The following is a 15,039-nucleotide window of genomic DNA, read 5'->3' as shown; positions in this document are numbered from 1 at the left end:
GCTGTCACACGGCATGTGAGTATTAAACTAAGTTCTCTTTCACACAAGTTTATGTTAAAAACACGCACAAGTTACAAAAACACTCTCCATTACGTCTGTGAAGTTAAACAGCTGGGAAAGAAAACGCATGCTGATATTAGATCTGTGTGAGATCAAGAGACAGCAGCGTAATATACTGTACCTACTGCTGTCTACGCTGTTAAAATGATGGATATAATAAAATAAAAGCAGAAAATCACTCACTGCTCGTCCAGAATAACGTCTACAGCTTTAATGCTGCTTTTAAATGCTTTAGCGTGAAGTGTGAGGCTCACTCAGGGCGGAGTCTCTGCTAATAGTGCAGTGTCCGTCAACAGTCGTGGGCGGGGCTTGTAAAGAGTGATGTCACACTTGACGGATTCTGTGATGGTAAGCTCTGAGACACTGCTTGTGATTTATGGGGATTAAAAAAAAGAAGCGAGTGGAACAGGTCTGGACTGGACTTCTGTAACAGTTCCAATAAACTGAATGTTTTTTAAAACACACAGGTCTATGTTTTGAATGCAGAATGAATCACAATAAATGCATTACTTTATGTTGAAACTGTGTAATCCAAATGCAAATCCAAATTTTATATGCAACTCAAATGCATACATTTTAAATTAAGGCAGAAACATTTTGAATCTAACTGCATGGACAACAGTGATCAGACCAATCTTTATGGTTATGAAACGCTTCTTTTCAACATTTAGACAACCTCTTTTATGATTCCTGTGCCGATTGACCCCGTTCTTGAGCTCCGGAAGCTGATGTACAGAGCCGTCTTATTCACAGGCCTGTAAAATAATGACCAAAATGGCTTAAAATGACCTCCTCAAAGTCTTCCTCATGTCCGCTCATATGCATGCATAAGTTACCTAACAAACAGCCCTTCTGCATCACTAGAGGAAGTAGGTTAATTTGATGCAGTTTGGTTTGTCATCCACTTCATCTACATGGAGGAAAACAAGCAGAATCTGCAGACTTTCTCATGTTTTATGAGCTGATTTTGTCATATATAACTAAATGTATTTATTTATTTTTATTTCAGTATAAAATGACTAACCAGTACACTGTAAAAAATGGCAGTGAATTTAACGGTAAAAGACTGTAAAAATGCTACAGTAAAAACCTGTTAAATGGTTAACGGTAAATTCTCGTACTATATACAGTGAAAAACTGTATTGGACATTACATGTATTAGACATTAATTTTACGGTAGTATACCGTTTTTGGAAGTGAAAAAGACCGTATAATTTACAGTGAATAACCGTAAATTGACATTCCCAGAATTCTCTGCGTTACATTTCAAATTTGAAGTTTTTTTGTTGAAATAACTGTTTCTTCTTAGTTTTTTCTCATCAGTTTTGTATGTTAGGGTTGTGTGTTACACCTGTTGCTGAATGAATGTTTATTGCATTATTTCAGTTTCATGTGTGTCACCGTGATGGTGTTTAGAGTTTGTGTGAATGACGCTGTGCAGCTTCTATATATGTTATTATTTAAAAGCTGCTTGTGATGGGCTTTGGTTCATCACGTGACTTTCTCATCTGCATTTGGTCGTTATCAGTGAATTACAAAGCTACAAAACAGATTTCAGTACTTCAATAGGTTGGTATATTAACAATATATCAGTTAATGAAATTACGGTATTTAACTGTAAATTTAAGTTAAAACCGTAAAACGTTGCTACCGTATTTTTTACGGTAAAATTCCGGCAACCACAGCTGCCGTTTTTTTACCGTAAATTTTACAGATTTTTTTTTACAGTGTAGCAGAGGGTAAAATATCCCTGCGAATGCACTGCAAATAATCCCACCAAAACAAAAATGCAAGAGAGGAGTTATATGTGCAGCAGAGCTCTGTGAATGACAGCCTTTAAACAGCACAATGAAAACTGCAGATCGTTCAGCACAGATTGCATGTAAACCTGCCTGTCTATCGCTCCCGATCCTCAGAAATCACAAAGCAATCGCAGCTCACACGTCACAGTTACTACTGAAGGACAGATGCAATTTAACCTGCTTTAATGACAAAAAAGAGGGCCCACAACATGAACAACAGAACAACACAAAGAAATATAGCTCTCGGTTTCAGACAAGAGGCTGAGCTCTGAGGCTGAAATCCTACAATCACTGTATGCGGTTATCTGAGAGACCTGCACGCCTGTTATTAGTTTATTCATGACAATATTCAAGACATATGTGCTAATAGTAATGGTGTATAAATTTACAGTATATCAATGTTTTTTTTGTTTCAAATTGTGAGGCAAGTCAGGGGTAAAACTGTAAAATAAAGAAATATATAAATTCATGCATACTGAAAAGTAATAATAATGACAGCTAAATATCTACAAAATAATATATAAAAAAATAATATTAAAATTCATGATAAGATTAGAAAATTAAGATGTGACAGACAGTAAGAAACTTAATGATTCATACATATTCTCTAATAAAATCTGAATTTTTTTCTATAACATTATTTGATATAATGACAGGCAGATATTTAAAAAAATATATATATTAAAATTCATTACAGCAACATTAAAAAATTTCTGCGATGGACAGTAAGAAATATTCACAATTTATTTATTTTCTTCGATGAAGTAAAAACAAAATGCTAATTGCTTTGATATATTATTATTTGCTGTAATAACAGCTAAATATAATATTAAATAATACTGAAAAATATAAAAATTGTGGACAACATGATTAGAAAATTAAGAAAATTATGATTTGATGGCCAGGAAGAAATACTAATGATTCATACATTTTCTCAGATGATGTTTAAAACAAAAAAGCATTTTTAATATATTATTTGATATAATAACAACCAAATATTAACTAACATAATATTAAATAATAGTAAATATATATCTAATTCAACTGGTATGTTAGGAGGTATTAAAAAATTGATAAGAAAAGAAAATACGCACACACATAATATTATCTGATATAATAACATCCAAATATTATCTAAAATAATATTAAATGAGAACAAATAATATTGAAATTCATTAGAAAGGATTCAAGATGACACAATTAAGATTTGCTGGCCAGTAAGAAATATTCATGCATTAGCAGATGGGTTAAAAAGATACACTTTTACTAATATTAAAGTAAATAAATTAGTTTCCCCAGACAGAATTTTTGAAAAGGATATAAAAGTGTGTGTGTGTGTGAGTGCACCTTCATTACATGTGGTGCAGTAAGAGCCACTCTCATCTGATATTTCACGGAAAGTTACTAGTTTCTTTTCACTAATGCATGTGAACGCAGCAGTACAAATAAAAGAACACAATCTCCAGTTAACCTGAACATGTGGACGGATAATTAGCACAGAAAATAAACAGTACAGTGTGTTTGTGGCAGAACAATGCTGAAAACAACACTGCAGACAAACCCAATTATTAGGACTGAACATCACATCTAATAAAAGCAGGTGATCAGACGGGATGTACAGTAGGTGTTTAGTGCATGTCGACACTGGTTGCTATAGTAATGACGTGGGCTTTTAGCACGAGGCCAAACTGGGAAATGTGTGCTCTGTATGTAGAGCCGTGATGCTGGAGGAGCTGCTTGATTCCCTGCTGCATCACTGCGCCGGCCAGACCGAAGCTAAAGCCATCAGAGGACTTACCAACTTCTTCTTACTGTTGTGTTCTCTTCTCAGCACCTATTCTTAACCTCTGTGGCGCACGTCCAGCATGATGAAATAAACCACCTGCACTGCCAATCAAATCTCAGCTAACCAGATTTCAAAAGCCATAGAAATGTGGTTTGTATGGAAGTTGTGTGGTTTATTTCACACAGCGAGAAGAGACTGTTATTTAGGATAATAGCAGACGCTTTTATCCAAAACGACTTACAAATGAGGACAATAAAAGCAGTCAAAACTAACAAAAGAGCAATGATATATAAGTGCAAATGACAAGTCTCGGTTAGCCTAACGCAGTACACGTAGCAAGGTGTGTATATATATATATGAAACACACACACATAAACACACACACACAAAGAAAAACAAGTAGATAGAATAGAAAAAATATAATTAATTTTTTTTTTTTTTTTTTTAAAGAGAAGATAAATGTAGATAAAGTAGAATTAAAATAGAGTAGAAAGTGCTAGAGTTAGAGGTTCAAATAAATGTGGAATGTTATACACTATAAAAAATATTTTATATATGTATTTATATATATATTATATATGTATATATATATATATATATATATATATATATATATATATTCAATTACCTTAGTTTTATTTATAAGAAAATAAAACTTAAATTTGAATGTCGCTTGCTGTTTCTTTGTTATCGTTTGTGAAATTCACTAGCAATTTCTGTGTGAAAATTGTTTCTACTTTTTTTTAATTTCCTGCTTTCAAAAGTGCAATTGCATTTAATTCATTGCAAAATAAAATAAATGGCAAAAAAATTTACATTTGCATAAAAATATAAAGACGGTAGATAGGAAGTATTGTAGGAAGATGTAGACATGGGGGAAGCAATGTGATTCTTGTATTAAATCTAATAAATCCCCTACAGCTCTGATGAATTATTCAGTCACATTTTTGATTTTCATCTGTTTTAGTTACACTAAGTTTGGGATGGTAAGATTTTTATTTTCGAAAGAAATGAATACTTTTATTCAACAAGAACACATCAAATTGATCGAAACTGACAGTAAAGACATATATAACGTTACAAAATTGCTGTTCTTTTGACGTTTCTTTTCATCAAAGAATCCTGAGAAATAAAACGTATCTGGCTGCACAACCGTTTTCAACATTGATAATAATCAGAAATGTTTCTCGAGCAGCAGATCAGCATATTATACTGATTTCTGAAGATCATGTGACACTGAAGACTGGAGGAATGATGCTGAAAATACAGCTGCACATCACAGAAATACATTACAGTTTAACAGAGATTCACATAGAAACAGTTTTTTTAAATAGTAATAATATTTTACAACATTACTGTTTTTACTGCAATGGGTGAGCATAAGAGGCTTCTTTCATTAACAATTTTTAAAGACCGACACCCATTGAACAGAAGTGTATATTATTGCTACATTTTATATATACTACTACTACATATGAATTGATAAACACACTACAATGTTCTTTAAATCAAGAAAAGCAGATCACGATCGGCCGTTTGAAAGTGGCTGATGTGTGTGGATGCAGCTGTGCACCTCTGTATGATCGTGTATTAAAACTAGCATTATTAAGATGCTTAAGATGGTCACTCTACCAGTGAATGGACAAAGAGTAGATGGAAAAGAGCAGAGGATGAAGGAGGAACAGCATGAGAGGTGGTTTAAGTGCCATGTGTTGGCGTAGTGCCTACGTGGTTCTTCCTGAGCAGAGAGGTTAGACGACATGTAAGAGGGCTTGGAAACATTAACAGTGAGCGTGTGTGTTGACGTCGACTAGTGGAAGAAACCGCATTAGCTTTTTTTCGTAGGTCACTGAAATGTACTGGTGGAGGAGGCTTTTAAACAACAAAGGCTTTGGAAAAGACAGGCATCTACCTACATTTACAGTACATACAAACAGCAGCATAGTGGCATTAAACACCAACAACTTTTATTCCTCATCACACACATAATGATTACTGGGACATTAATAAAGACATATTTTAATGTGGTTTCTTGCACAATACTATTATGATCTCAAAACACTTATACTGTAGTGCATAATTTGTAAATTAACAGATTTTGATGTTTGTGTCTCATAACCAGCTGCATATGCTTGTCTTTTCTGAACTAGTAAACTTGCTCGGTAGCGCACCCGGTACAGCACTGCACTTGTGATGAGAAGCGCTCGGGTACGAGACCGTTCAACACAAGTCACGATAAAAGAGCTCAAAGACTTGTAGAAGCAAGATAAAATGACATAGTTGCTTCAGTAAATGTGTTTTTATCTCATGTTTGCTTTTTTTGTTAACACTATCTGTTAGATTTAGAGTTGGGTTTAGTTACGTTATTTCCACACACGATACAGCATTAACCTATTAGTGACCTTTATTTCTGAACTGTCGGGATACAAACAATAAAGGCGGGCGTACACGGTGCGATTTTTGCTGTCGTACGAGCTCGCAGGCGATTTTTTTCTCTCGGGAGAAAATCGCAGATGGTCGCGGCTCGTAACGTGTGAGAAGAATTACGGGCCGATCCGAAACGTTACGAGCACCTCCCGTCCTCCCGATTATTTTCAAACATGTCAAAAAAAATCGGATGCTGTCGGTTTAAATTCGTGGCGTATGTGCGATTGAACGAGACGATTTGGCGATCCATCTGAAGACCAATCAGAAGATGACAAAAACCATATAGTCTATAATAATTTTAGTTTAATTATACAGTTCTATTTTTTATTTGTTATTCCGAATGTGCCAAATTTGCCGTTCAGCTTTATGAATGAATATACCGGTTGTATTTCCGGCAAAACGAGTAGAAAATCAGAAATGGCCTACTCCCTCGAGTTCTTTATGAAGAACAGAAAGTCCATGCTTTTCTCTGCTTTTCAGCCATTCTCTTCGTTTTTTTTTTTTTTGCCTGCCACAAAGAAAACTATTTCATCCTCAGAATCCATATTTTTATGAATGGCGCGAAACGTAATGCTTACCTTAGAGTTTGTAAAATCGTAGTAAATTCGTGTCGTGTGTGACTGCCTCCGTACGTTTTTCGGATAAACTCAATCGTGACATGTGCCAGAGCTCACGACGTTCCGACCTTCAGAATCGCACCGTGTACGCCCGCCTTAACCAACTGTAATAAAACATTGTCAGATTCACATTCATCATTTTCAGATAAAACTGAAGTTGCTTTTAGTGCCACTCACTGGACATTTCACATTGAAATAGCTGCTGCACAAAAAGCAGCATAATATCTTTTCACAGAAATGCCACAACAGGCACGTTTTTTTTTTACAGTGAGCCCGAGTAGCTTTTTAAACTTGCTTACGGTAAGAAATTATGGTGAAATCTTCGATTGGCATGGGACATTATTTCAAAAACCAACAGAGGTAGGGGCTCGTCAAAAAAACAAAAAATCAAGCCAGTCCGGTCACTGTTGTCAAGGTTTTATGAAGTCCACATTCACATCTACATAAATAAGTGCGCTAATTGTTCACACGTCAAACACTTGCATAATTATAGTATAAAATAGACCCGACTTGTGCATCATTTCAAGTCGTTTTCAAATGACACAAATTTCTTTCTCGGCATGAGGCGCGTTCAGCTTTTCTGATTGGCGATAGAGAGGTTTATCAACCTGCGAGACGGCCGTATGTGTTATTAGGAGCGAGAGCAGCTAGAAATAGCAGCACACGACTCCTGAGAAATCCATTAGTGCAAATAACATCTGCTTTGCTCAAACACAGAGTCTGCTCTCTCTCTGCGCTGATGGGATCATGGAGGGATAGAGACGGGTGTTCTGGGGATTTTGGGAGCGGAGCGTGCTTTATTAACAAGCTCATGGTTTAGACACAGAGATATCGTGATCAAATAACAGCTGATTAACATACTTGACTCTACTGAGACTTGCACATGTGGATTAGCATATATAATATGCTGATAAATAAGTTTAAGTCTCTTCTGCTAACCGAGGTTGCATTTATATGATTAAAAATACATTGTTAAACTGTATTTTAGTCCTGTGATTAAAGCTGAATTTTCAGCATCATTACTCCAGTCTTCAGTGTCACATGATCTTCAGAAATCAGTATAATATGCTGATTTGCTGCACAAGAAACATTTCTGATTATCATCAATGTTGAAAACAGCTGTGCTGCATCGTATTTTTGTGGAAACCGTGATACATTTTATTTTTCAAGATTCACAGATGAATAGAAAGTTGCATTTATTTGAAATGGAAATCTTTTGTAAAATTATAATTGACTTTACTGGCACTTTTGATCAATTTAATGCATGCTTGCAGAACGAAACATGACATTTAATTATTTCACTCAAATGATGCTGATAATATAATATGATAAGACGTTATGAATGGAGTGTGGCGGATCAGACTCACATTAAGCCCAGGCCCAGGTAGTTGGCAGTGCTGCCCCAGTACATGGGGTTCTCCATCACATTAAAGGGGAAACCAGTCACCTTCTGATCCATCAGGATGCCAAAATAGTCCCCTGTTTAAGGATAAAAAGAGAACCATGAATCAAATAATTCCACATGTATCGTTCAGACACAAACTCCAGGGAAGCAGCTAATTATGGCCCTGAATGTCACGTGTTGAGCCTGAAAAACACTGCTTTCACAGGCAGCATATGGAGGAAAGAAGGCATCATGCACATCTAAACTTAGTGTCAAGACTATAAATACTCTTGTTCAATATTCCTAATACACCTAATGTATAGCTGCACAATTAACATCTTTATATTCTGCAGACACTTCATACCCTCAGCTCTATATATATTGCAATTAAAGAAACAGGTCATGATTTCAATTCAATATGTGACCCTGGAGCACAAAACCAGGCATAAGGGTCAATTTTTTGAAACTGAGATTTATGTATCATCTGAAAGTTGAATAAATAAGCTTTCCATTGATGCATGGTTTGTTAGGAGAGCACAATATTTGGCTGAGATACAACTATTTGAAAATCTGGAATCTGAGGATGCAAAAAAAAAAAAAATCTAAATATTGAGAAAATCATCTTTAAAGTTGTCCAAATGAAGTTCTTAGCAATGCATATTACTAATCAAACATTCAGTTTTGATATATTTACGGTAGGAAATGTACAAAATATCTTCAAGGAACATGATCTTTACTTAATATCCTAATGATTTTTGGCATAAAAGAAAAATGTATAATTGTGACCCATACAATGTATTGTTGGCTATTGCTACAAATATCCCCCAGCGACTTAACACTGCTTTTGTGCTGCAGGGTCACAAATATCAAAATATAAATAAATTAAATAAATGCTGTTGCACACAAAATAACATGCATATGTATATAACAAACATTTGATAATACGCATGTTATTTTGTGTGCAACAGCTTTTATTATATATATATTTTAGTGCTATCAATCGATTTAAAAAAATTTACTAATTAATCACACATTTTTTCATCACGATTACTCCAACCTAACAGTAAAGTTTTTAAACATGCTTTTAATTTGCAATAATTTCACATCAAATCTTCTAATTAATGTAGAAACAACAAAGACAGCATATTTTAAATATTTGTTTAATGGCATCTTTTTTTTTATGACTGAAGACCGGAATTATTGATACCAATACTACTGATGTCTCTACGAAATTGTGAGCTATCGATTTTAACATTTATTAGACTTTAAAAAAGAACTTATAATTTAAGTGAACTAAAAACAATCTTCACATTATAATAAATGTCGTATTTACCCGTGCCCTTCAGCAAGTAGGAAATATACAGCAATTGAATAAATTGATCAAACACTGAATTCTAAATGAAATGAATCCTTAAAGCTACAAACGTTATTGATTTCCTCTTTTGCTCTTTGATTAACGGACGTCACAGCAGCTGGGTTATTAGCTTATTTGGCTGCTATTACTTTAAGAGCTGCCGTTGCTGAATGTGACGCGGATCTGACACGCATGCTCTCATCGCATTTTAATATGAAATGATACAGGCTATATGCCACTGATTCTCTCCTGCTTCACGCAAATCAGTTTTATGAAAATTCAGCCGTTTAATGAAGAATTATGATTCAGCCGGGAGTGAATCAGCGATATACTGTAATAATGATCATGCAGGGAGAAAAGTGATTAAGACTCAAATGTGCATGTCGGCGACTCATAACTTCACTAGCTTTTGCTCCATGTCCAGGTCATCCTGAACAAAAGGCCGGTTTGATTTTGTGATCTGGTTGCAATCGCTGCCCTTCAGAGAAGTAGAGCACCTTTTGTCATCAGGACTATGTAACCAGTCCTGCAATATCTGGGTTTTAACCCTCCTTTCCCCGTTCTCTCTGACCCAGTTTATGACAATAGTCTGACGGTAACATGCACCTGTTCGTCCGAGTTTCTTTTATTTAGGTTTCATTTGTCAGAGCGTTATATAAGCTCGTACATTAGGGAGCCCTGCCATCGCTCTTATAAATACAGCATATACCGCTGTTATGAATGAAAACACAAATGTTCACAAATACAAAGCAATACTAATCTGACTGCGCATGCAAATAATAATGCAGGTCAACAGGTGAAAGAAGAGCTTTGTGCTGCCAGTCACTGAACACTTTAACTAACAATAAAAAATACTTCAACATTTACTACTACATATTTAAAATCAAAAGTTACTATTTTATTTTGATTTATATGAATATTCATATTATTTAATGGACTAATGTGAACTAATCATGAAGTTTTTTTTCAACTAATGTTCTCAAAAATGAATAAATACTGTAAAAAATTAAATGCACATTAATGCATTAATTAACATTGACTAATGAGACATTATTGTATAGTTTTACCCATTAATTTAACATCAAAATCAGTGTCGGAAAGTGATGCAACTGTCCTCAGATTTTTAGTTTACAAATAGTGTGCGTTTGTATACACACACACACACACACTATTACTTAAACTACAAATTACAGTTATGCATTTCATTAAACTGCTTTCTTAAAAATCACTTCATTACTTCCTTACAAATTACTATTTGAACCTGTCACCACCACATGAACTTTGTTGTGTTTTCTTTCCCCCTGTGTTCTGTGACCCTGTGTTTGATTGTGTCATTTTGTTCATCTGTGTCTGATTGTGTCCTCATTAGTTGATCTTCCTCGCCTGTCTGTCCCTCGTTAGCACACCTACTTTAGTTCTGTCTGTTCAGTTTGTGTTTGTCGGGTCTTATATGTGACTCTGGAGCACAAAAGCAGTGTTAAGTCGCTGGGGGATATTTGTAGCAATAGCCAACAATACATTGTATGGGTCAAAATTATAGATTTTTCTTTTATGCCAAAAATCATTGGGATATTAAGTAAAGATCATGTTCCATGAAGATATTTTGTACATTTCCTACCGTAAATATATCATGATTAGTAATATGCATTGCTAAGAACTTCATTTGGACAACTTTAAAGGCAATTTTCTCAATGTTTTGATTTTTTGCACCCTCAAATTCCAGATTTTCAAATAGTTGTATCTCAGCCGAATATTGTGCTATCCTAACAAACCATACATCAATGGAAAGCTTATTTATCAGCTTTCAGATGATGTATAAATCTCAATTTCAAAAATTGACCCTTATGACTGGTTTTGTGGTCCAGGGTCACATATATGCCAATACCTGGTGTGTCTCTACCTGCCCTGTCTGGATTTACCCTTGGAATTATTAAATATATTCAACTCTTCTTTTTCAACTTCGTCTTGGATGAATTAGTCACACCATCGCATGACAGAACCGCAATTGTGTATCCTAGTTGTGATCTCAATCTGGAACTGAGTTTACACCAAGATGCATTACTAGACTTACAGAAACTATACTAAAAAAGCATGGATTTGTACTAAAAAACATACATGGGTACACAATAAATAACATACACAATAAAAGTTTCGTCCACCAACTGCACCAGTAAAAGCGACTGACCCACATCAGGGCTCTAGTCAGTGAGTGTTTGACTGTGATTGGTCAGACGCAGGTGTCAGATACCTGCTGAATATGGACTAAACTGGAGGTACAGCATGGTCAGCTGTAGAGGTGTGAATGCTGACAATCACAGTGTGTTAGAACATCATCACAGAACATTACGCGCCTTCTAGACGAGTTGGATTAGCATTGTTAACCTCGGGTAGAGATGGAACACGGACCAAAACCTGGAGATGTGGACTAAAAGATGACTGACCGTGTATAAGATTTTTTTTTTAGTGGTTTTATTCTCATCAAGATTGCATTAAATTGATCAAAAGTGACGGTAAAGACATTTATAATGTTACAAAACATTTATATTTCAACCAAATGCTGTTCTTTTGAACTTTCTACCCATCAAAGAATCTTAAAAAATAAAATGTATCACAGTTTCCACAAAAATATTGTGCAGCACAACTGTTTTCAACATTGATAATAATCAGAAATGTTTCTTGAGCAGCAAATCAGCATATTAGAATGATTTCTGAAGATCATGTGACACTGAAGACTGGAGGAATGATGCTGAAAATACAGCTGCGCATCACAGGAATAAATTACAGTTTAACACATATTCACATAGAAACGGGTATTTTAATTGGTAATAATATTTCAAATTTTTACTGTATTTTTGATCAAATAAATGTAGCCTTGATAAGCAGAAGAGACTTCTTTCGAAATCTTACTGACCCCAAGGGAACAGTAGTGTATGCAGAAATAAAAAAAAAACATTAACCAGATATACATTTTTCTTTCCAGGCATGAAATTGCATGTAAAATATTCAATAAAAAAATCACTATAACACTATTGAACTAAAGTATTTAGTTTAAATATGAAATAATAATTTTAATTTATATACTACTACTTGTAATAATAATAATTATTATTATTATAATTATAATAATTTTTTAAAACATTTTTATTATCATCGGTGTTGCTATTAGTAGTAGTAACATTATTATTATCTTCGTTGTTGTTATTACTATGAGTAGTAGTAGCATTGTTATTATTAGTAGTGGTAGTAGTAGTAGTAGTAGAAGTATTTTATATAACAATTACAATCCTAATATTTATGGTAGTTGTTTTATTTCTTTGCTTTCAAATGTTAAACCATAAATTGTTAGAATTAATTTGTTGTTATTACTATGAGTAGTAGTAGCATTGTTATTATTAGTAGTGGTAGTAGTAGTAGTAGTAGTAGTAGAAGTATTTTATATAACAATTACAATCCTAATATTTATGGTAGTTGTTTTATTTCTTTGCTTTCAAATGTTAAACCATAAATTGTTAGAATTAATAAAAAAAAAAAAAAATACTTACTGGCCAACTGATGAGTAACACTGAGTTTCATATACTCGCCAACGCTGATTTTTACTTGCATTTGGCACTTGGTGAGTGAACTTTAGGTGAATTGTGTATGTAAGGCATGTATATGTAAGTGTGGTACAGGAGTGTGAGTGGATGATTTACCCAGGAAAGTGCCAGTGACGCCCAGAGCCATGAAGCTGCTGATCACAAACACCGATCCCAGCGCCATGAGAGCTGCTCCTGCATAGTACACATGTGCGTTATCCAGCGGCTCCCAGCGAGGGTGAGCCTTCATGGCCACTGTAATACTGACAGACAAACACAGAAAGCAAACATAAGAGAGAGAGTGAGTGAAAATCACTAGAAGTCCAAATATAACCTTCCAATCTGCCTTTGTTTGCTCACGTGATACGGTTGTGTGAATAAAAAGAAGCGATGCATCCCACTGCAGCTCTTTGTCTGAATGACATACAGTTAATTGATTATATGCTCCGAAGCAAAAGTGGGTCAGAAAGATTGATTTTTTTACAGAAGCGTCTGATAAGACTGTGATTGGAGGTTTTTCTTTGGCCCGTGTGGAGGTACAGATGGGATGCAGGCTGCAACGATGCTTTAGTCACTCGACTGTTTGTCAGACTGACTGATAGAAATGAAGCTGAGTGCACACTGGAAAACTCATCTGACCTCAATGGAAACTCAATGGAAATTATTCTTCAAGAGCATGCAATGCTGTTATTTTAAAGGTTTCTCAGTGATGCATCATCAGTTTTAACAGCACATGTTGTTTCTGAGGCGCTGAGATTTGGTAAGCCTGACAGACTTACTGTGATCTCTGTGATTATGTGCGATTAAGACATAATATATGCTTCTGAAGGAGCCACAAGCAGTGTTATTATACTTAACTAAAATGTGATACCTAAAATAGAAATATCTGAAATATACTAAAATATAAAAGCTGACCTTATTGTATTTCAACTAGCTGCCAATGCAAATAATACACTAAAACGGAAATAAAAAAATAATAAAAACATTTTAAAAAAAAACTCACAACAAAATGACTTGATGAAAACAAAATATAAAAACAAAAACAAATTCAAATTATTAATAACAACTGTAATAGTATTTTACTAAAGTTTTGATACAAAGTCGTTCATGAAATATTGTTTTATGAAATATTATCAAAATTATTACTATTAATAATAATAATATATTTATTTATTTTTAGCGTCTTTACATAGTAATACAATAAAAGCATAAAAAACTAGTAATATACACAGACAATCAATTATAAATGAATAAATAATCATAATGAGCTTAAAATGCTTTTATTTTAGATAAGATTTACGATTCATATAAGTGACGTTATACTTATAATAACAAATATCTGCCAATTGGATTTAAAATAACCTTGTTTTCCCTTTGAATTAAGTTTATTTTTCTGCCTTCAATGGCAGATATTTTTGTTTCTTATTGTGCAGTTTTCCCCCAAAAAGCAAAAGCATATTGTCTTGTTTGCCATTACAAATATCTAAAGATTCTTAAATCAAAATATATTTACTTAAGCTAAATGTCACGCCCCTGGACTCATTCTGTGTGTTTTTCCCTCTCCATGTGCCTGCCCTGACCTGGTTTTCCTTTGTTAATTGTTTATTGAGTTGCTGGTGTGTCTCGTGATTAGTCCCATGATTTAAGCCCTGTGTTAATAATTCCATGTCTGGTGTCTTCCCTTGGATGTTAATTATAGTCTCTTTGTTTGAAGTCTACTCCACGTCTCCTCGATCCTCGCTCCGTGCACCTCACAGTAGCGGTATCGTGACACTAAATTACTTAAAGGGATAGTTCACCCAAAAATGAAAATGTGATGTTTATCTGCTTACCCCCAGGGCATGTAGGTGACTTTGTTTCTTCAGTAGAACACAAATTATGATTTTTAACTTTAACCGTTGCAGTCTGTCAGTCGTATAATGCATGGCAATGGTAACAAAATCTATGAGAGTAAAAAAAACATGCACAGACAAATCCAAATTAAACCCTGCGGCTCGTGACGACACATTGATGTCCTAAGACACGAAACGATCG

The 15,039-nt window shown here is 34.5% G+C and overlaps 1 protein-coding gene across 1 annotated transcript in view; it reads right to left on the bottom strand.

Annotated features, from left to right (window-relative positions):
• The window catches only part of pemt (phosphatidylethanolamine N-methyltransferase), a 62,946-nt gene that overhangs the window by 9,484 nt on the left and 38,423 nt on the right, over positions 1-15,039 (bottom strand). The window contains exons 4-5 of the mRNA XM_016286116.1: positions 13,123-13,268; positions 8,060-8,171 (exon numbers count right to left, since the gene is read on the bottom strand). Coding sequence (XP_016141602.1) covers positions 8,060-8,171; positions 13,123-13,268 — 258 coding nt within the window. The remainder of the gene's footprint in view (positions 1-8,059; positions 8,172-13,122; positions 13,269-15,039) is intronic.

This window comes from Sinocyclocheilus grahami, unplaced genomic scaffold (assembly GCF_001515645.1).
Source record: "Sinocyclocheilus grahami isolate Dianchi unplaced genomic scaffold, SAMN03320097.WGS_v1.1 scaffold206.1, whole genome shotgun sequence".
In the NCBI taxonomy this organism is placed as follows: Eukaryota; Metazoa; Chordata; class Actinopteri; order Cypriniformes; family Cyprinidae; genus Sinocyclocheilus; species Sinocyclocheilus grahami.
The sequence above is the reverse complement of the archived record's forward strand: the minus strand, read 5'-3'. Positions and strand labels throughout refer to the sequence as shown.